Raw genomic sequence first — 23,226 nt, 5'->3', positions numbered from 1 at the left:
TCTCCAAATTTGCGGATGACACTAAGTTGGGTGGCAGTGTGAGCTGCGAGGAGGATGCTATGAGGCTACAGAGTGACTTGGATAGGTTAGGTGAGTGGGCAAATGCGTGGCAGATGAAGTATAATGTGGATAAATGTGAGGTTATCCACTTTGGTGGTAAAAACAGAGAGACAGACTATTATCTGAATGGTGACAGATTAGGAAAAGGGAAGGTGCAACGAGACCTGGGTGTCATGGTACATCAGTCATTGAAGGTTGGCATGCAGGTACAGCAGGCGGTTAAGAAAGCAAATGGCATGTTGGCCTTCATAGCGAGGGGATTTCAGTACAGGGGCAGGGAGGTGTTGCTACAGTTGTACAGGGCCTTGGTGAGGCCACACCTGGAGTATTGTGTACAGTTTTGGTCTCCTAACTTGAGGAAGGACATTCTTGCTATTGAGGGAGTGCAGCGAAGGTTCACCAGACTGATTCCCGGGATGGCGGGACTGACATATCAAGAAAGACTGGATCAACTGGGCTTGTATTCACTGGAGTTCAGAAGAGTGAGAGGGGACCTCATAGAAACGTTTAAAATTCTGACGGGTTTGGACAGGTTGGATGCAGGAAGAATGTTCCCAATGTTGGGGAAGTCCAGAACCAGGGGTCACAGTCTAAGGATAAGGGGTAAGCCATTTAGGACCGAGATAAGGAGAAACTTCTTCACCCAGAGAGTGGTGAACCTGTGGAATTCTCTACCACAGAAAGTAGTTGAGGTCAATTCACTAAATATATTCAAAAGGGAGTTAGATGAAGTCCTTACTACTCGGGGGATCAAGGGGTATGGCGTGAAAGCAGGAAGTGGGTACTGAAGTTTCATGTTCAGCCATGAACTCATTGAATGGCGGTGCAGGCTAGAAGGGCTGAATGGCCTGCTCCTGCACCTATTTTCTATGTTTTTATGTTTCTATCTTTTTCTACCCTTACTTCCCTCACCAACCTAGGATGCATCCCATCCAGACCGGGTGACTTATCCACTTTCCAGACTGCCAACCTTTCTAGTACCTCCTCTTTATCTATTTTTACAGTAGCCCAACAACCTCCTTCTTTTCCGTAGCTTTGGCAGTCCTTTTCCTTGGTAAACTCCGATATAAAGTACTCATTTAGTACCCCAGCCATGACTTATGCCTCCACCACTAGATCTCTAATCGGCCCCACCGCTCTTCTGACAACCCGTTGACTGTTAACATGTCTGTAGAAGACCTTTGGACTCCCTTTCACGTTAGCCACCAATCTAACCTCGCACTGTACAATGCAGCACATTTATTAAGTGGCTGCCTCATGAAAAGGTGGTCCCATGTTAAAAATCTGTTATTTCAAAGGATAAAAAATACCAAAAGACAAGACAGCTTATTCATAACCTTGTGATCCGATGGATGAGTTTCATGGTGCAATTGAACATACATACTGAATACGAGACTGGGCTAGTAAATCTAAACAAAATGTCACTCAAAACTTCAGGATTTCAGAGATACAGTTGAATAACTCAACTGGGCTTGTATTCACTGGAGTTCAGAAGAATGAGAGGGGACCTCATAGAAACGTTTAAAATTCTGATGGGTTTAGACAGGTTAGATGCAGGAAGAATGTTCCCAATGTTGGGGAAGTCCAGAACCAGGGGTCACAGTCTAAGGATAAGGGGTAAGCCATTTAGGACCGAGATGAGGAGAAACTTCTTCACCCAGAGAGTGGTGAACCTGTGGAATTCTCTACCACAGAAAGTAGTTGAGGCCAATTCACTAAATATATTCAAAAGGGAGTTAGATGAAGTCCTTACTACTCGGGGGATCAAGGAGTATGGCGAGAAAGCAGGAAGGGGGTACTGAAGTTTCATGTTCAGCCTGAACTCATTGAATGGCGGTGCAGGCTAGAAGGGCTGAATGGCCTGCTCCTGCACCTATTTTCTATATTTCTATAATTACTGATGTTCCACTACAGTGCTACTGTGGGTGGCAGCATTAACGTTGTTTGCAGCACAGTAAAGTAAATGAGCCAATACTACGGTCGCAGGAGTAGAGGACAAGCTCAAGAGAACTCATGTTCCTCTATAGGCAGGAATCAAGCAGCAGTAGATACAAAATGTTCTGGCCTGTGGCACTGGATACCATTTTTATTGGCCTTGACCAGCTGAGCTTTCAGCCTGCCACAATCATCCAACAATGTCGTTTTTAACTTCCTTCTGTGGTCAGCATTGAAAATAATTTATAATTTGCACATGTGGAGCTGTTTCTCTGTTGGTGCCGGTGCTTTTTACTCTGGTCCACAATGTAAATTTGATGGACTTCCACAGGAAGCCGGAGCGATTTCTAGATATTCTTCTCCTAAAAGTAGTAAATTAGAGGGATATGACCGTGTCAAAATATCTTGGAACAAAATGTTGCCTGTGCCTTGCAGTAAAAATATTAACCTCTGAATGTGTCCCACAGTACACTCTAGAGTAGAAAATAAGTTGAGAGTAAAATTCAACTTTGACAGGGAAGCAAAATGGGAAAGGAAAAAAAATAATCGGGCGGGGTGTATAAGGGGCAGCTAGCTGATCTGCTACCACCCATTTTGCACCCCTGCCGAACTTGAATTTCACCCCCACTGAAGTTACTTGTATACTCTTACCTGTATAGGCAAAATACAGCCTCCTCGTACATGAACATTTATTGTATCCAAGGGCGCCTGCAGCAGAATGTACTGACCCTTACTATGAATAACAGAACCCTAAACATTGAAAGATACAAGATCAGAAAGAGAGGTACAAAAATGATGACAAATTCAGAGCTGCATGTGCACACATACAAATACTATGCTGTACACTGGGAATAACTGATTAGACTTTAGTTGATCCACTCTATGAGTTGAGTGGCTATTTACTTGGACTTTTGGGTGGAGTTGAAAATTCCCATCACAGGAATATTGCACTTCAACTATTCTGTGCTTCAGGAGACCAACATTGGAGTAAAGCCTTTTTGGGAATCTCCTAGGATTCCAGTTAAACAAAACAAAGAAAATCCGCAAAATGACTAGGTTGGTAAAGTAACATTGTTGGAGCACACAAACTGAACTGGAGCAGAGGGATGAGCGAGACCAGCACACAAACCAGCATAGTCTGATCTGAATGGGATCTGAGATCAAGTGGAGACACAAATTTAAAAGCAGTGAGCATGTGATGCACAGATGTGGTACACTATCCAGTACTACAGTCAATGCAAGATCATGTTCAAGAATGAGCGTAATACAACTTACATCATGTAGATTGTACCATGTTGTTGGAGGAAAATAACCAGACACCTCCACTGTTTTAGGTTCCAATACTGGAGTGATGAGAAGTGCCTCCCCCCACATGAACTGACGATCGATGCTTGGTGTGTTTAGATCTTGAGGGAATCTAAAGCCGAGAAAGGGCAGCATTTACATCTGGAGTAACTTCAATACAATTGATAGAAAAGGTGAGATGAAGCTATTATGGATATAGAAACATAGAAAATAGGTGCAGGAGTAGGCCATTCGGCCCTTTGAGCCTGCACCGCCATTCAATGAGTTCATGGCTGAACATGCAACTTCAGTACCCCATTCCTGCTTTCTCGCCTTATCCCTTGATCCCCCTCGTAATAAGGACTACATCTAACTCCTTTTTGAATATATTTAGTGAATTGGCCTCAACAACTTCCTGTGGTGGAGAATTTCACAGGTTCACCACTCTCTCTGGGTGAAGAAGTTTCTCCTCATCTCGGTCCTAAATATAGCTATTATAAAGCTATTATAAAGTACTAAAATGGATATTTTAACACCTTCCAGTAAAAAAAATCCTATGGCAATGACAGTCATGTGTATATTAACAAACATCGGATGCATCTCTGGTAATTGGTGCCTCAAGAGTTTCAATATCTAACTGTTGAGTTCCCAAACTCAGTTGTGCTGCTGTGGGGTGATGTTGAGCAAAGGCCTTGGTGAGGAGGGAAATAGGGAAAAGCTGTATGGGAAAGTCAGCCCATGGCCACTCCAGACAGCTGGCTCAGAGCAACATAATTAAGGCTCGAGAGCAGACTGTCCATTTGCCCTCTCATTTGTTTAGTGCAGTTTGCACGTGCACAATATTTTTAAGTACAATTGCAAACACATGGAGTGCTGAAATTCACTTCCAGGCTATGCCAAAATAACTGCTGTTTGCAGTTGGACCAATGATCATAGGAACAGGAGTAGGTTATTCAGCACCTTGAGCCTATTTCGTCATTCAATTTGATCATGGCTGATCTGTAACTCAACTCTTTTTACACGCCTTTGTTTCATATTCCTTAATACCCTTACCCAACAAAAATTTAATGATCGGTCTTGAAAATTTTGATTGACCCAGCATCTACAGCTTTTTGGGGCAGCAAGTTCCAGATTTCCATTACCCATTGTATGAAAAAGTGAAACTTGATTTCACTCCTAAATAGCCATAATTTTATTCCCTCTCGTTGTGGATTCCCCCACTAGAGGAAATAGTTGCTGCGTATCTGCCCCATCATATTCCTTTATCATTTTAAACACCCTGATTAGATCACCCTTCAACCTTCTAAACTAAAGGCAGCACACAAGCCACGTTTATGTAACTAGTCCTCAAATTTAAACCCTTTAAGCCCTGGTACCAGTACAGTGAATTACCCCTTCCAAGGTCAATATATCTTTCCTGAGGTCTGGTTCCCAATACTGAACTTTAAACTCCAGATGGGTTCTGACCAAAGCTCTGAAGCACAACTTCTTTCCCTGTGTAATCCAGCCCCCTTTAGAAAAGCCAACATTCCATTAGACTTTTTGATCACTTTTTGCACGAGCTTTTAGTGATTTGTGAACATGAATACCTAAATCCCTTTGCTCCTCCACAGCTCCTAGTCTCTTACCATTGAGCATATTCACCGATTTGTCTTTCTCAGATTCCAAAGTGAATGAACTCACACTTCCCCACGTTGAACTCCATCTGCCATAAATTTGCTCACTCACTTAATCTGTCTAAGTCCCTTTGTTCTTCATTATCCCATCCACACTACTTACTGTGCCTCCTAATTTTGTGTCATCTGCAAACTTGGATATAAAAGTCTATTCCTTGATCCAAGTTAGTATATATGGTGAAAAGCTGAAGCTCCAGCAACACTACTTGTCACATCCCGCCAATCAGAAAATAAACCCTTTATTCCTACTCTCTGTCTCCTATGATTTATGAAAGGGAAATCATGCTCGACGAATCTTCTGGAATTTTTTGAGGATGTAACTAGTAGAGTGGACAAGGGAGAACCAGTGGATGTGGTGTATTTGGACTTTCAAAAGGCTTTTGACAAGGTCCCGCACAAGAGATTGGTGTGCAAAATCAAAGCGCGTGGTATTGGGGGTAATGTACTGACGTGGATAGAGAACTGGTTGGCAGACAGGAAGCAGAGAGTCGGGATAAACGGGTCCTTTTCAGAATGCCAGACAGTGACTAGTGGGGTGCCGCAGGGCTCAGTGCTGGGACCCCAGCTCTTTACAATATACATTAACGATTTGGATGAAGCAATAGAGTGTAATATCTCCAAGTTTGCAGATGACACTAAACTGGGTGGCGGTGTGAGCTGTGAGGAGCACGCTAAGAGGCTGCAGGGTGACTTGGACAGATTAGGTGAGTGGGCAAATGCATGGCAGATGCAGTATAATGTGGATAAATGTGAGGTTATCCATTTTGGGGGCAAAAACACAAAGGCAGAATATTATCTGAATGGCAGCAGACTAGAAAAAGGGGAGGTGTGTGGAAATGTATTTTTATCTAAGCTGATACCATACGGTATTTGTGTGCCCTTTGCAATATATATATAACAAAATGGAGTCCTGGCCCTTCCAGAACTTTCTGCATTTTAGCAGTCAGCTTGCATAAACAGCTAAACCTGGTTTGAGATGGCTGATGGCCATCAGACAGCTAGGAGACAAGTCATGCTGAGACAAGTACCCCCCCCATGGTGCTCTCCTATTGTCTACACGACAAGAGTTCCATGTCACCCCACCCTTATCTTCTAGACTCAAACCACCAGCCATTATCTCTTGTAGAGACCGCATCCATTTGATGCAAACAGATAAACTGACTAGGAAACTGAACAATGCAAGACAGGTAATAGCTCATTACCTCACTCTCATGGAGTAATGGCCGGCTGGCCAACTAATAACCCTGACAAAAGGAACTATCTGGAAACCATGTCAGGACAAGGATGTAGTAATTAACTCTTTATCTGTATTCACTGACTACGAGACAGAGCCAATACACAGGGAGAGGCCATAACTTGGGTTTTACTGTATAAATATCTTGTGAAACTGTACCATTTCGGAGGTGTTCACTTAGCCATTGACTGAGTGTGATCTGCCCCTTGCTAGCAAGTAAATTAAAGAAACTTCTGCCGGAGCTGTAAGTGTCGGAGTCATTCTTTTCGGAGGTCGAGATTTCGACAGGTGCAACGAGACCTGGGTGTCATGGTTCATCAGTCACTGAAAGTGGGCACGCAGGTACAGCAGGCAGTAAAGAAGGCAAATGGTATGTAGGCCTTCAGAGCTAGGGGATTTGAATATAGGAGCAGGGAGGTCTTACTGCAGTTGTACAGGGCCTTAGTGAGGCCTCACCTGGAATATTGTGTTCAGTTTTGGTCTCCTAGTCTGAGGAAGGATGTTCTTGCTATTGAGGGAGTGCAGCAAAGGTTCACCAGGCTGATTCCAGGGATGGCTGGGTTGTCATATGAGGAGAGAATGGATCAACTGGGCCTTTATTCACTGGAGTTTAGAAGGATGAGAGGGGATCTCATAGAAACATAAAAGATTCTGACGGGACTGGACACGTTAGATGCGGGAAGAATGTTCTCGATGTTGGGGAAGTCCAGAACCAGGGGACATAGTCTGAGGATAAGGGGTAGGCCATTTAGGACTGAGATGAGGAGAAACGTCTTCACTCAGAGAGTTGTTGACCTGTGGAATTCCCTGCCGTAGAGAGTTGTTGATGGCAGTTCATTGGATATATTCAAGAGGGAGTTAGATATGGCCCTTACGGTTAAGGGGATCAAGGGGTATGGAGAGAAAGCAGGAAAGGGGTACTGAAGGAATGATCAGCCATGACCTTATTGAATGGCGGTGCAGGCTCGAAGGGCTGAATGGCCTACTCCTGCACCTATTTTCTGTTTCTATACCGCCCAAGCAATTACTGACACAAGTCACAAGGTTACCTCCAATTCCATGCGCTCTCATTTTTGCTAATAATCTCTTGTGCAGATTGTAATGTTATATTAGTCACTCAGTCTAAACCTGGGTGAACAGTGCTGAACCAACAGCGCCTCACTGCACTCAAAAAAATAATCTTCACCCAATTAATGAACATTACCAGGCAAGGACTTGAAAACTATTAGAAAGGAGGGTCGTGCCCCAGATGCAACCTCAATGGTAAAATATGAACACATAATGGGCCCAAGTTTGCCCCTGTGGTTAAAACAGCGCACCTACCTGAGGTGCGGCAACTTTGTAGACGACAACCGGCACTGAAAACCTACCTCGGTATTCTCCCCGCTCCTTCGAACGTCGTAGGCCTTGGCGTGGCGCAGCACAAGCAGTAGGGGGTGGAGCCAGGTCCTGGTGCTGAAAACAGTGCCGGGACCTCTGCACATGCGCACTAGAGTGTGTGCGCATGTGCAGTAGCTCTTCGCCCCCAGTGTGTGCGGTGCAGGCTGTGTGGGAGGGGCCCGAAGAACTTTGCGCCTAGCTCTGGCCGAATGGGCTCCCTCATCGGCGCCAGAGTGTGCAGAGCTTGCTATAGACTCTGTGCAACAGTACCCAGTTGTTAGTGTTTTTCTGCAGTAAAGCTTTGCTGAAGGTAGGACTTCAATTTTTTATGTTTATTTATTTATTTATTGATTGATTGTGTGGTCCTAAATTCTTGTTTTTGATTTACATTCAAGTTTACTCTTCATCTGCTTTCAAAAGGAATTCTGTAAAATAGTTTGGCTGAAACTTGCTATAATGTATTTGCTAGTTTACCAATCCATTTTTAATCTAGTTGTTTAGTGCTTTGTAAGTCTTGGTGCTAGGTGCAAGTCCTCTCAGCTTTCTTGTATTTTTTATGTGTTATTGTATGCTTATTTTTGTGCTTTGCTTAGTGCTTTGAATGTACTGCTTTGTTTAGTGCTTGGTGCTTTAAATGTACTTATGCTTCTTTAATGTTGTTGTGAAGATGTTTAGTGCTTTGCAAGGTCATCTCACTTCCCTTACCTTCCCCCCTGCCCTAATCTCTGGCTACCTGCACTGATTTCTTAACTCACCACAAGGTTTTTCTGTATGGCCACATACACTGGCCTAAGTTAGTTTGGAGTAACTTTTAGCTGTCTAAACTTGCTTAAATGGCCAAAACAGGCGTAAGTGGCTGGTAACGCCCCATTTTGAAAAAAAAACTTAAAAAGACCTAACTAACTCACTTACACTGAAGCAAATTAAATGGGCAGAATTGCGATTTTTAAGATACTCCAAAAAAAACGGAGCAACTCCTGGGCAAACTTGGGCCCCTTAGGTTTCTGATGACCCAAATTTTAGCTTTGGAATCAAGCAATGGAGAAAGTTTGAAGTTAGGACTAAAATGTGACTGGATCATCTAAAACAAATCCACAGGCGAAACAAGATTGGAAATAGTTTCAACCTGGCCTCAGGTAAGGCTACTATTTTCCAACCTCGTTAGGGTACAAAACACTTTTACACACAGTACTAAAAAAAGGTAACATACTCAAATGACAGCGGCCGAACAACCATTTCTCCAGCAGAGTGGGCTTTGTGGAACAGAGTGTAAAGAAAAGGCAGCAGCATGTATCTCATGTAGAGAGCTTTCCGCATTGCTGATTGCGCTGACTCACTGAAGACATATGGTTCCTGAGACTGAAAAACAAAATACATAGTCCTTCCTTTACAACTGGCATTCACATCGAGGGGTAAATATTAATTTGCGTCAAAAACGGGCGCACAGGGATCCTGAATGAACAGGTTTAATATTAGGCCTCAAGCCTCAATATCATTGAACCAGTGGGCTGTGGATTGTTAATGGGCATCCACAGCCAGATTTTCAGTGAAAAGGCCTTGAAGTTTGGCTGCTATATTGCCGGCAGCTTAAAGACAACCAGGAGAGGGGGTCGACCAGGACCGATTTCTTTTTGCCTACACCAATATGGCGGGTAGCACACTTTCGGCTCATAATGCGACTGTCCTTGATGCCTGCCTTTTTGGAGGCTGAGGTGCTTATTTAACGCCCAAAAAACAAGCGCGGCGCCATCAAATTTCTACGCCTTAGTCCCTGATCAGAACTTTTATTCATTTCCTTCTCCAGGCCTCGCCTCACTGTGCATTTTCCTTTAGGTGGTACGGTGGGGCAGAGGGGACATCAAACCTCGCCGTGACTCAGGTCACAAATGTCATTCGGCCTTAACAAAATGAAAGCTTTAGGTTGCAAACAAGTTACATTTAATAAGTAGACCACTCATCCAAAATTTAGCTCCTAGCACCAATTCTTCTTTTCTCCTGCTTCCCAGGCTCCTACCACTGAGATCTTTACCTCAAAGAGGAGGAAAGCTTGCATTGTTTTCTTTTGCTTTGTGATAAGCGATGCTTCCGATCTTGAAGCTGTTGACAGCTGAGTAAATGTCTGTAGCTTGGATGGTGATGACGCTCAGTGAAGAGGCAAGAGACACTAATGGGATTTGTGGGAGAAGATCTCACCTTCAAATAGCACTATTTAGTTGTATACATCAAACATTAAAAAAATGTTTTCTGCTGGCGTTGTTACAGTTGCCTGGAATTTGCTGTTGTAATGACGGCAAAATTGTCAGTGTTTGCCGTCATTACTTTGCAAACCTGACAGCAACTTCTGGCGTCCACACATATGCGTTTAAACTCGGAAATCCAGAAGCTGCTGTCAGTGATTCCCTGCTTCTCCACAGGGTACACTGTTGTAGCCTTCACAGATGAAATCAACACAGAATCAGTGAACATCAACTTTTTATGCACTATTCGCGCTGTAAAAATCAATCAAATTGTCAAACCTTGTTTAACTAGGTGTAACTGAGTTTTTAGTGCCATATTGAATCATAATTACTGCTAAACAACATTTCTAGCCCTGAAACACTAATTTTACAAGCGTGGTGTATGATTCTCTCAGAAGAACATCTGAAAATTGCAATATTTAAAAAATAATAAAAATTAATTTTCCATTTTATTTTTTAAAGTTTATGATATTTCAGCTTCAACCTTAATCCCATGTGTATGTCCCAATCTTTATTTTGCTTTCTGTTCAATGATTAAGATGTGAATTATAACCCCTACTTTTTACTTCCTGCTTTGCTGCCTGTGGGTATACTTCAATTTGTTAGGCTGATCAGCCTGTCTGCTGCCTACACTCTTGCTGGATGCCACAGAAGCCACCAAATTCCAAGTCATGTCGGAATAGAGAAAATCCAGGATCTCGAGCCCACTTAATCTTTGTAGTCAGTTGTTTTGAGGTCAGTGGTGAGCAATGTCCCATCGCCAATGACTGCAAAATCTGGGCCAGTGTTTTCATGTCATGGAAAAAAATGATTAGTGTTGTACCAAATATATTGCAAATTAATAGTAAACACTCGGTAAACTTCTACTTCACAGTTAATGCCCTTTTCCATTAACAGAGGCCATTGATATATATCTGCAAACTTTTTCACATGCCAGATAGAAATCCAACAATTAATCTTTGAATTTCACTCTCTGCATTTTACAGTATTATATAATCAATGTCTTAAAATAAATAACTAAAATTGGACTTTTTAAGCCAACTTCAATATTTACTAGTCGTTCAAGTACTAACCGCCTGATTCTTGCCATTGTGATTCCGCATAAACGGGTAGAATGACCCAAGTTGTGTCCAACGCACACAGAGTTCTTCATAAGTGTTCCAACGGAAACCACAGACATCCGCTCCAACAAGAGGAACCCCATACATATTAAACAGCATTATTGCTGTGAAATACACAAGATAAAACACAAAGAGTTTTACATTTTTGATCTTTCACATTACATATTTCAAATTTAAATTGTACAATAGATTACCAATAAATAGTGTGACTACTCTAATGAAAACTTAAAAAAAAATCATAGGCTGTAATAAAAAGGCTTTGTTCTGAGGTGGCTTGACACCCACAGCATGTTGGACTTGCAATGTGTTCAACCACACATAGGTTTGTGTCTTAAGTGTCCTCACAGTGGAGATACGATGAGGCAGCAGGAATGAAAAAATCACAAAGAATCACTCTGCAATTCTCATGCACGTTGTCGTGGCCAGCATACAGCAGCACAGGCAGAGGCTGGGAGTGTGTGCCAGGTCCATCGACAGCCAGGGAAGTTGCTTGGTTCATAGATTCCAGAGAGGAAAAGTGAGAAAAATCAAAAGCATGAAAAATAAAAGATTTGTCCTGTATTCTGTTGAACACAAACTTTCCCCCCTCAGGAGTCATCTAGCCAGACATGTCGTAGAGACAGTTCTCGTATCTCTCTGTTGGCCAAGATATCTATGTGGGTCGCAATAGTATTAATTTTACTGTGACATGTTTTGATACTGTAGACATTAGAAAGGCACATTTAATTCTTGCTGCTAAATGTTGAACAAAACAAAACTTCAAGAATGACTACGTGCTCACCCCCTCCCCCCAATACTTCATAGCTTCTCACTTATTAGAGGTGAAGAAGAATAATGGTATTATGTTAACTGACTGAAGGCAACATAACTATTGGAATGTAAAACTATATTCTAACAGTTCTACATTTTGAAAAAGATGCAAAACTCCATGAATAAAATCAGAGTGCTTGAACAGGTCAGGCAACATCCTTGGAGAAAGGTAGGTAGGGTTAATGTTTTAGGTAGATGACAAAGCTCCATGTTAATTTCCGTACCTGGGATGGTATAATACATGTCATTCCAACTGCTCGAGATGTCCCCACTCCAGTGTCCAGCATAACGACCATGACTGGGGAATGTGGACCGGGAAATCACAAATGGACGTTTTCCTATCACCTTGATCAAAGCACTAGATACAAGAAAGGAAACAATGTTAAAACAAATGGTGGCTTAAAATCATCATCATAGGCGGTCCCTCGTATTGAGGATGACTTGCTTCCATGCCAAAAAGGCATGAGTTCACAGGTGTTTCAATGAAGGACCTAATATTCCAGGTCCCGAACTGCATATTGAAGGGTGGGAGATGCCTGTGCGTGGATTTTTTTTAACATGCGGTGGCCGTTGCACACCAGCCACCACACGGGCTTGACAGACCTAGGTCTTAGTCCAGTGGCAAGGGTTAACCAGGACGACTGGAGACCAGCTCTGCTGCATGGACCCAGTGCATACACATATCGCAGTGTGGGTTGGCCCGGGCTGCATCAACTGACCACTGCCAAAAAACAACCTGATATTTTTTCAAATGATAGATGGTATTACTAATCAATGATGCCTCAACCTCACTTTAACAGAAGTTGCACAAGCCAGTTCAGTAATGGGCTTGAAGATTAACAGGCAACATAGAACACCCCACTGTTGCAGTTTGCATCTCTCTGCCATACTTTCCTTGCTGTAAAAAATTAGAATCTGGTCATTGGGCACTATTGGCATCAGTGTTTCTATGCTCCATGTGCAGCTCTCCTTAACCTCACTTTTAGAACATTACCACTGCTCAGATGCAATCATATACAACACCAAACATAATTGCAGTGAGGGTACTGTCGCTGCTCTGAGATTTGGAGAAAGATGAAGCAAGCCAGGAAATGTTCCAGAATTACTGGATACTCACAGCTCATATTCCATGCCAGGATCTGATAAAAGTCAATCAGAGGCATCAGACATGCCTCAGTAAGCAAGAAAGAAAAAGAAAGACTTGCATTTATATAGCGCCTTTCATAACCACCGGACATCTCAAAGCTTTACAGCCAATGAAGTACTTTTGGAATGTAGTCACTGTTGTAATGAGGGAAACGCAGCAGCCATATTGCGCATACCAAGCTCACACAAACAGTAATGTGATAATGACCAGATATAATCTGTTTTTTGTTATGTTGATTGAGGGATAAATATTGGCCAGGACACCGGGGATAACTCCCCTGCTCTTCTTTAAAATAGTGCCATGGGATCGTTTACGTTCTACTGAGAGGGCAGACGGGGCCTCGGTTTAACGTCCCATCTGAAAGAAGGCACCTCTGACAGTGCAGCCCTCCCACAGCACTGCACTGGAGTGTCAGCCTAGATTTGTGTGCTCAAGTTCCTGGAGTGGGACTTGAACCCACAACCTTCTGACTCAGAGATAAGAGTGCTACCCACTGAGCCACAGCTGGCACTAGAACAGTGATAGATGCTATGATCCAAAATGGTTTCTGGAGCAATGTGTTGGTGATGGGTTTTAGACAGTAGCCAGCATGCTGCTAATTCACGATCAGGAGTTCCGCCAATGACGCAGTGAATTTATGAGCAGCTGAACCATTCAGACTCGGAAGTCCCAATTTGATCAGCTGATCGGAGCCTGAGCAATGGTACAGGTGCTACAATTGACATCTTTGCTTTGGGTTAGGGAGGGAAAACATCTGCCAAACTCCCGATTGCTATTTAATGACTCATGCTGGAAGTGCGCACTTGTGTGCATCTAGTGAGGGCAGGATCAGGCTTCGAGTGATGCCGTTTGCAGCTGAATAGCAAGACACCACTCACCTTCAAAGCTCACATATGAAGAATAACCAATTGCTTAAGGTACGGGGGAGCAACCAGCAACTGAGTTAAATTTTTAAAATAACCTTTAATCATATTCTGCACCATGTACAAAATGCCTTGTCCTGCTACACAATACAGCATTCCTGTCCAGTAAAACTAATGCATGGCTGTTTCAATTATCACTCACTCATGGGAAGCAATGGCCTCAGTCAACCCATACAGGTTGTGCAGGTTGTAATGCAAGGACAGATTCTGTTTTCCAGACATACACACTGTGCGGGACCTCAGATTTCCTCCAGTCACACCTGTGGTAGACAAAACAGAAAACACAGTCATTTTCATAGTGAGCTGATTAAATTCTTTCCCACAAAAATCTGAGATCCAAGCACAGTGTAGCAAAGCGCAGAACGTATCAGATAAACCAGCAACTACAACATGCAAAAAAAAAACTTAACAATTACTGCAAATAAATGTACAGAAAGGCTGGTTAGGAAGAGGTTGAAAGACATTTCTTGCTGTTACCTGGCACATAAGGAGGATTTTCTAAATTGTTGTCTGGACAGCCATGTAATGCTCCATTAACAAAGTTGGATGGTTCATTCATATCCTGTCAAACAAACAATTTGTTTTTATTCCTTCAGCAATGCTAGTTTAAAAAAAAATGTTGATCTCAGTCAGCCCAGACAGATGCATCTTCCTCCGCATCTTTTAAACCCCCTACCACTGACTGCTGGCTTATGGCACCCTTCCCACGCGCATTCTCCACCAATAGTTTGTACTTCAAACATGCTCAATTCTCTAAACCTACAGTCTGTGTCACCTGTTAAATGTACATTACACACAAATAAAGACAAACTATTTCACTACAAAACATTTTGATACAGCTCTGTCCTCAATAAATCCTTGTATTGCACATTTTAGTTGCCTTTCTTCTGAACTCGAATCTTCACTGTAATTCTTGCACTGTACACAAGCTGAGGTAATAAACCAAGGTTTATGATCATCTACGTTTAGAAGACTTATCATTTTAAATATATAAAGTCATTCAGTTCAACATACTCTCTTGTTCCAAATGGTTTTTCACCATCCCATCAGACTCGGCTGTATACAGCTGAAAACGCATGCAATGACCTTGTTGTATGGGTCGCACTCATGCACACTATTGCAGCAAGTGGTGAATGCAGTGCCATTTTAAATACAAAAGCATGACCAGTTTTCGCAAACCAAAATTCCTTCACTATTTCAATGTTACCACTCAACAGCAGTAATAGACTTTTATGTGGCTGTAACAGAAAATGGAGCACAGCCTGGTTAACTGATCATCATCACAGGCAGTCCCTCGGAGTCAAGGAAGAATTGCTTCCACTCTAAAAGTGAGTTCTCAGGTGACTGAGGAATCCAATGCGGAATCTACAGTCTCTGTCACAGGTGGGGCAGACAATGGTTGAAGGAAAGGCTGGTTGGGGAGCCTGGGTTGCCGCACGTTCCTTCCACTGTCTACGCTTGGTTTCTGCTTGTTCTCGGCGATGGGACTCGAGGTGCTCAGCGCCCTCCTGGATGCTCTTCTTCCACTTTGGGCAGTCTTGGGCCAGGGATTCCCAGGAGTCGGTGGGATGTTGAACATTGTCAAGGAGGCTTTGAGGGTGTCCTTGAAGCATTTTCTCTGCCCACCTGAGGCTCACTTGCCGTTTCGAAGCTCCGTGTAGAGTGTTTGCTTTGGAGTCTCGTGTCGGGCATGCGGACGATGTGGCCCGCCCAACGGAACTGATCGCGCGTGGTCAATGCTTCGATGCTGGGGATGTTGGCCTGAGCGAGAACACTGTCGTTGGTGGGTCTGTCCTGCCAATGGATTTGCAGAATCTTACGGAGGCAGCGCTGGTGGTATTTCTCCAGCGCTTTGAGGTGTCTGCTGTATATAGTCCACGTCTCTGAGCCATATAGAAGGGTGGGTATCACTACTGCCCTGTAGACCATGAGCCTGGTGCTGGGTTTGAGGTCCTGGTCTTCAAACACTCTCGTCCACTGAGGGGGTACAACGGACATGATGTTCACCACGCGAAATGTAAGGAACAGCACCAACCCCTGTACATGACCTTCTTTGACCTCACAAAGGCCTTTGACACTGTCAACCATGAGGGATTATGGAGCGTCCTCCTCCGTTTTTGGCTGCCCTCAAAAGTTTGTCACCATCCTCCATCTGCTCCACGATGACATGCAAGCCGGGATCCTGACCAATGGATTCACTACAGACCCAATCCACGTCCGGACCGGGGTCAAGCAGCGTTATCGCACCAAAGCTCTTTTCGATCTTCCTAGCTGCAATGCTACATCTCACCCTTAGCTAGCTCCCCGCCGGAGTGGAGCTAAATTATAGAACAGATGGGAATCTGTTCAACCTCTGCCGCCTCCAGGTCAGATCCAAGGTCGTCCCATCCTCTGTCATTGAACTACAATACGCAGACGATGCTTGCATCTGCACACTCAGAGGCCAAACTCCAAGCCATCGTCAACATCATCACTGAGGCTTTTGAGAGCATGGGCCTTACTCTAAACATCCGCAAGACAAAGGTCCTCTACCAACCTGATCCCGCCACACAGCACTGCCCCCCGATTGTCAAAATTCACGCCGAGGCCTTGGACAACGTGGACCATTTTCCATACCTCGGGAGCCTACTGTCAGCAAGAGCAGACATTGGCGACGAGGCTCAACACTGCCTGCAGTGTGCCAGCGCATCCTTCGGTCACCTGAGGAAGACAGTGTTTGAAGACCAGGACCTCAAACCCGGCACCTCATGGTCTTAACTGAACGACAGGATTAGCTGTACATTCTCAGTTCTCCAGTGCTGCTCATGCGCTTGTATTTTACTGCTTATATACAGTCTACTCCCGATAATTCAAAATCATTTTCTATGTTAAAATATTTGCATTAACCAATAATTTGAATTAAGTAATGTAAATAACACAGCAAAGTTGAAATTTAGTGTTAAAACAATTTGAATTACCATATATTTTGAATTAAGCAGCTTCAAATTAAGACTGCATATTGACTATGAACTATAAAGTAGCACACATTGTATTCACTTTGCACAGCTTTAACAATCCTTTCACAACAGTACAGGATTTTTGAGTTCAGTTCGCATACTTACAATCCACATCCCATCAAATGGCACTTTATCATGAAATGCCTTAATGTTCTCGTACCACCAGGCATGGGTCTCAGGGTTTGTAAAATCAGGGTAGGCAGTTGGACCAGGCCAAACCTAAATAAAATAAATCAGAACACAATTTAAATATGCTTTCGGAGACACGGGTGATGTGGCGAGTTCAAATCCAATCCAGGATGCTGGGATAAGAGCCTGTCTGCTGGTTTTAAAGGGAAATAAGTTTCGATAGTCTTGTATTCAGTTTGTCGTGAAAATGGGCTCCAGTGCAGCACTATTTGCAATTTTTCTTCGAACGTGCAAAGGAAGGTGTGAGAAATACTTTTTATATCAGGTTATATTAAGGGGTGCTCGTCTGAAATTGTGGCTGAGGTACGTTGGTGACAGAGTGTTGGGGAAATTTACACGGCATCAAACCTTTCGATATCTAGGAGTGCTTAATGATAACATTGAATGATAACTGTGTGTGCTATATTCTACGCTCATTTTATTCTACCTGAAATTAAACTTCAAGTTTCCTGTTCCTGACCCTCATCACAGGAATCACGATGAACTAGTTCTTCATATTAAGCTGCACTCACTGCTGTTTTTGTACAATTCTGATGCTCATTTGTAAAGTTTTAAAAAGATAAGATTTTAAGACTTGCATCTCCAACTCGGATTCTTTATGATGATGGTGTCTAATGTACAACATATTCTTAGGCCTCGCTGTGTGCAGGGCTGCCGCACCTTCGTTCCTTTTATCGAAGGTTCCCCAACAGCGAGGCCCCGACCTGCGAGGATCCATCTGCGGCAGGTCGGGGCCATAAAAAGGAGCGTGCCATTGCAAGGTACAGCGCAAGCTGGTTTGGGAGGGCGATGGCTGGATGTCACCAAAATCCAGGTCCCTGATTGGAGTGTGGGCAGGTACAGCAGGAACAACGAGGTCGGGGCGAAGGAGCGGCTAGAAATTGTAGAGCGACGTGATCGGGGCCCAGGAGAGGCGCGAGTTCGGGGCCCAGGAGAGGCGTGGGCTCAGGGGCAGCACGGGCCTGCCCATACTGCAATATGTGTGCGCACTAAGTCCATGCAGCAGAGCTGGTCTCCGGTCGTTTTGGTTAATCCTTGCCACTGGACCAAGACCAAGCTCTGTCAAACCCTTGTGATGGCTGGTGTGCAACAGCCACCACACGTTAAAAAAAATCCACACACAGGCATCTTCCACCCTTCAATATCCAGTTCGGGACCTGGAATATTAGGTCCTTCATTGAAACACCTGTGAACTCATCCCTTTTTAATGGAAGCAAGTCATCCTCAATACGAGGGACTGCCTAAGATTATTATCTTGTACCAGGGAGATATACAATATAACTTCACAATAAACTAACTGCATAATCACAACTAATGACTAAAGGTTAACAAAACTGCAACTGTACCTTGCACAGGCACTCAATTAGCAGACTTTAAAATTAATAGTCCTCTTACAGATGAATAAATGTTTTGGTTGAAGGTCGTGTTTTGAGAGGCATTTAACATACTTCCTTATAGTGCTTTCTGTAAAGAATTTTTTATTCCTGCAGGTTGATAAATTTATAAAATTTCTTCATGTGAAGGTGATTTGGTAAAATAACACGGTCAGTGTCACTTGCAATTTAGTGAACTGCAAATGGAAAAATTAAATGTACAGAATCGTAGAATCTTACAGCACAGAATGGTCGATTAGGCCCATCGTGCCTGCGAAGCTCTTCCTATGGAATCGGATTCCTCCATACTTTCAGGCAGTGCATTCCAGATTATAACAAGCTGTGTGTGAAATAATTTCTCATTTCCCCTTTAGTTCTTTTGCCAATTATTTTAAGTCCAGGACCTCTGGTAATTGACTGGCTAGCCAGAGGAAACAGTTTCTCTCTATTTGTTCTATCAAAACTCCTCATAATTTTGAACACCTATTAGGTCTCCCCTTAACCTTCTCTGCTGCAGGGAGAACAATCCCAGCTTCCCCAATCTCGCCACATAACCGAAGTCCCTCATCCCTGGTAAACCTTCTCTGTACCCTCTGCAAGGCCTTGACATCCTTCCTGAAGTGTTTTGCACAGAATTGTACACAATACTCCAGCTGAGGCCTAACCAATGAATTGTAAGCATGACTTCTCTGTTTTGCTATTCAATTCCCCGATTAACAAAGCCAAGTAACTGCCTGGTCGACTTCCCCTGCCACCTTTGAGGATTTGTGAATATGCACCTCGGGTCCCTCTGCTCTTGCACCCCCGCAAACCTAAGGACTGGGAGAAATTTAGAATTGAGCAGAGGAGGACAAAGGGTTTAATTAGGAGGGGGAAAATAGAGTATGAAAGGAAGCTTGCTGGGAACATAAAAACTGACTGCAAAAACTTTTATAGATATGTGAAGAGAAAAAGATTAGTGAAGACAAATGTAGGTCCCTTGCAGTCAGAATCAGGTGAATTTATAAGAAATGGCAGACCAATTGAACAAATACTTTGGTTGTCTTCACGAAGGAAGGCACAAATAACCTTTTGGAATTACTAGGGGACAGAGGGTCTAGTGAGGAGGAACTGAAGGAAATCCTTATTAGTCAGTAAATTGTGTTAGGGATTGAAGGCCGATAAATCCCCAGGGCCTGATTGTCTGCATCCCAGAGTACTTAAGGAAGTGGCCCTAGAAATAGTGGATGCATTGGTGATCATTTTCCAACAGTCTATTGACTCTGGATCAGTTCCTAGAGACTGGAGGGTAGCTAATGTAACCTCACTTTTTAAAAAAGGAAGGAGAGAGAAAATGGGAAGCGGGGAAAATGTTGGAATCAATTATTAAAGATGAAATAGCAGCGCATTTGGAAAGCAGTAACAGGATCGGTCCAAGTCAGCATGGATTTATGAAAGGGAAATCATGCTTGACAAATCTTCTCGAATTTTTTGAGGATGTAACGAATAGAGTGGACAAGGGAGAACCAGTGGATGTGGTGTATTTGGACTTTCAAAGGACTTTTGACAAGATCCCACACAAGAGATTAGTGTGCAAAATTAAAATGGTATTGGGGGTAATGTATTGACGTGGATAGAGAACTGGTTGGCAGACAGGAAGCAGAGAGTCGGGATAAACGGGTCCTTCTCAGAATGGCAGGCAGTGACTAGTGGAGTGCCTCAGGGCTCGGTGCTGGGACCACAGCTATTTACAATATACATGAATGATTTAGGTGAAAGAATTGAGTGTAATATCTCCAAGTTTGCAGACGACACTAAGCTGGGTGGCGGTGTGAACTGTGAAGAGGATGCTAAGAGGCTGCAGGATGACTTGGACAGATTGGGTGAGTGGGCAAATGCATGGCAGATGCAGTATAATGTGGATAAATGTGAGGTTATCCACTTTGGTGGCGAAAACATGAAGGCAGAATATTATCTGAATGGCGGCAGATTAGGAAAAGGGGAGGTGCAATGAGACCTGGGTGTCATGGTACAGCACTCATTGAAAGTTGGCATGCAGGTACAGCAGGCGGTGAAGAAGGCAAATGGCATGTTGGCCTTCATAGCTAGGGGATTTGAGTATAGGTGCAGGGAGGTCGTACTGCAGTTGTACAGGGCCTTGGTGAGGCCTCACCTGGAATATTGTGTTCAGTTTTGGTCTCCTAATCTGAGGAAGGACGTTCTTGCTATTGAGGGAGTGCAGCGAAGGTTCACCAGACTGATTCCCGGGATGGCGGGACTGACGTATGATGAGACTGGATCGACTGGGCCTGTATTCACTGGAGTTTAGAAGAATGCGAGGGGATCTCATAGAAACATATAAAATTCTGACGGGACTGGACAGGTTAGATGCAGGAAGAATGTTCCCGATGTTGGGGAAGTCCAGAACCAGGGGTCACAGTCCAAGGATAAGGGGTAAGCCATTTAGGACCGAGATGAGGAGAAACTTCTTCACTCAGAGAGTTGTTAACCTGTGGCATTTCCTATCGCAGAGAGTTGTTGATGCCAGTTCATTGGATATATTCAAGAGGGAGTTAGCTATGGCCCTGACGGCTAAAGGGATCAAGGGGTATGGAGAGAAAGCAAGAAAGGGGTACTGAGGTTGAATGATCAGCCATGATCTTATTGAATGGTGGTGCAGGCTCGAAGGACTGAATGGCCTACTCCTGCACCTATTTTCTATGTTTCTATGTTTCAATATTGTACCATTGCCCTCCGCGACACCCTGGTCCACTCTTCAATCTTGCCCATGTTTAAGCCAGGTCTCTGTTATAGCCAGTATTTCCGAACCCCCTTCAGCAACTTGCATCTGTAACTCTCCAACCTTATCTGTAACACTCCTCACACTAACACAGATGCATTCCAGCACCTAGTCGGACTTACTTTTTTCCTCCATCTTATTCCCGCTCTTTCTACATTATTCTTTGTTCTGTTGCTGTTTGTGGCTCCTAGTTTTCTAATGCATTGTCTCTCCCCTCTGCTGCTACGTCCTGATGCCCAGACCCCTGTCAAATTAATTAGCGTCAAATCCAAACTTCTCAATGCTGCTGTGCTGTACTGACCTGTCCTATTAATGGCTGGCCGGTTTCATTTTTGATAAAGACACCTCTCTTCAAACCGTCGTCATACGGTTTGTATTTCCCTGCTGGCTGTGTACTGCTGATACCTGGATCCTGCAGCAGAAAGCAAAAAAAACAGCAGTGTTAAGAATGCTTGAAGGAATGTGAGTCTGAGAGATTCACTGCAGATGTACAATCCAACTTCAAAACAAGGGGACGAACAATGTATCATGGCATGTTAAGAGGTCACTGAGCATGTGCGGACATTAGTCAAGGGCAAGATTGCCTGTAACATGGCTGAAAAGCAGGTCAACTCTCAACAGTCTAAGCACACTCGAAGTATGGCCATTTGGTTAATGGACCAGAGAGCAGCTGGCATCCATAGAATTGTACTCCAATAGGAGTTGGTGCCTTCAAGAGCAGAAACATTTTATTTGGTCGTAAATCTAATTCCTAACATTACCTGGTATTGACAGCTCAAGTTCACAATATGGGCTGAGAGATCATAATGGTGGCACCAGGAAATCTTTTGTCTCCCCTGAAGAATCAGCAATATTTTACATCCTGAATTTCTTTTAGCTCATGCATTATATCATGAATAGAAAACATTCCCAAATTGGAAAAATGTTACAGGGAATTTCCTGAACACATCAGCAGACCATCATCCCAGCTTGAACAGAAACAAAGAATCTTTTGCCAGCGTAGCGACAAAGCTGTTCAGGTCTACTCATAACTGTTGCCTGCCACTTGATGGCGCCAGTGAGGTATGCCCACTTGATGGCGCCAGTGAGGTATGCCCACTTGATGGCGCCAGTGAGCTATGCCCACTTGATGGCGCCAGTACCTTTGTAAATGCCATTACAAATCACATTTAATTTAATCCATTTTCTACTCTTTAGATTTTCTGTAGCTATGGATGAAAACTCCATCCCCCCCCCCCCCCACCCCCCCACCTTCCTTCCCCAACCACACAAGAAACAGATGCCTCAGACTCTGGATTGGAATGCTTCAACCCCTGTACTGCCCACAAATAAAAAGCAATCCAAATCAGTCCACCAACCGTTCTGCTCCCCTCCGCACTGCCCCCTCCCCTCACAACTGCCACCACCACCCTCTTGTATGATGGAGAAAGCCGTGGTACGTACAGCTTAAATATGGTAAATGAAAGGCAAGAAAGCAAACAGAAGAAATGTAACATTTTTATCTATTTTTAAATTTTGGTGAACTTTATGTCGAACATGAACATTTCTATTATTAACATTGGGAATCAATGCTCGAAATACTTTCATTCTTGGATAATGTGTGATTTTTTTTCCTTCTCACCACGATCATGACGTATTTCAAGCCTTTCTGGTGAAACGCGTTCACCATCTGTGTGTAGTCTCCAAAGTATTGCAAGTTGTAAGTGAAGTCCTTTTTCTGGTCCATGTAATCGAGGTCATTCCACTGCACATCCTGCAGAAAGAGAAAACATGAACCAGAAGAACAATTCTGTATCCTGCTGATGATCAGCAATGCAAGAAGGACCCATATAGTTTAACCTCCCTTCCCTGCTTGTTGCACTACACCATCCATTCTTGCATCCCCAGAATAAATATATACAAATGTAATTCTCTTACAAGAGAGAGAGAATTACCGTTGTAGCTTTTAACCCATTTTTTCTACCTGCAACATAGGTAGGAGAGATTTTGTTCACTGCAAATTCTGCAGGTTTTGTTATTGCTGAAAAAGCGACTGGATACGTGTGCCAACCCATCGCTATGCTCAGGAGTTTCCAAACCGAA

The 23,226-nt window shown here is 43.5% G+C and overlaps 1 protein-coding gene across 1 annotated transcript in view; it reads right to left on the bottom strand.

Annotated features, from left to right (window-relative positions):
• gaa (alpha glucosidase) overlaps positions 1-23,226 on the bottom strand; it is a 55,762-nt gene that overhangs the window by 5,533 nt on the left and 27,003 nt on the right. The window contains exons 8-17 of the mRNA XM_070857710.1: positions 22,766-22,897; positions 21,446-21,556; positions 16,909-17,022; positions 14,285-14,369; positions 13,950-14,067; positions 11,962-12,095; positions 10,880-11,031; positions 8,780-8,928; positions 3,271-3,412; positions 2,647-2,745 (exon numbers count right to left, since the gene is read on the bottom strand). Of these exons, the coding sequence (XP_070713811.1) occupies positions 2,647-2,745; positions 3,271-3,412; positions 8,780-8,928; positions 10,880-11,031; positions 11,962-12,095; positions 13,950-14,067; positions 14,285-14,369; positions 16,909-17,022; positions 21,446-21,556; positions 22,766-22,897 (1,236 nt within the window). The remainder of the gene's footprint in view (positions 1-2,646; positions 2,746-3,270; positions 3,413-8,779; positions 8,929-10,879; positions 11,032-11,961; positions 12,096-13,949; positions 14,068-14,284; positions 14,370-16,908; positions 17,023-21,445; positions 21,557-22,765; positions 22,898-23,226) is intronic.

The sequence above is a fragment of the Pristiophorus japonicus genome, chromosome 16 (genome assembly GCF_044704955.1).
Source record: "Pristiophorus japonicus isolate sPriJap1 chromosome 16, sPriJap1.hap1, whole genome shotgun sequence".
NCBI lineage: Eukaryota > Metazoa > Chordata > Chondrichthyes > Pristiophoridae > Pristiophorus > Pristiophorus japonicus.
This window is presented reverse-complemented; position numbering and strand designations above follow the sequence as displayed.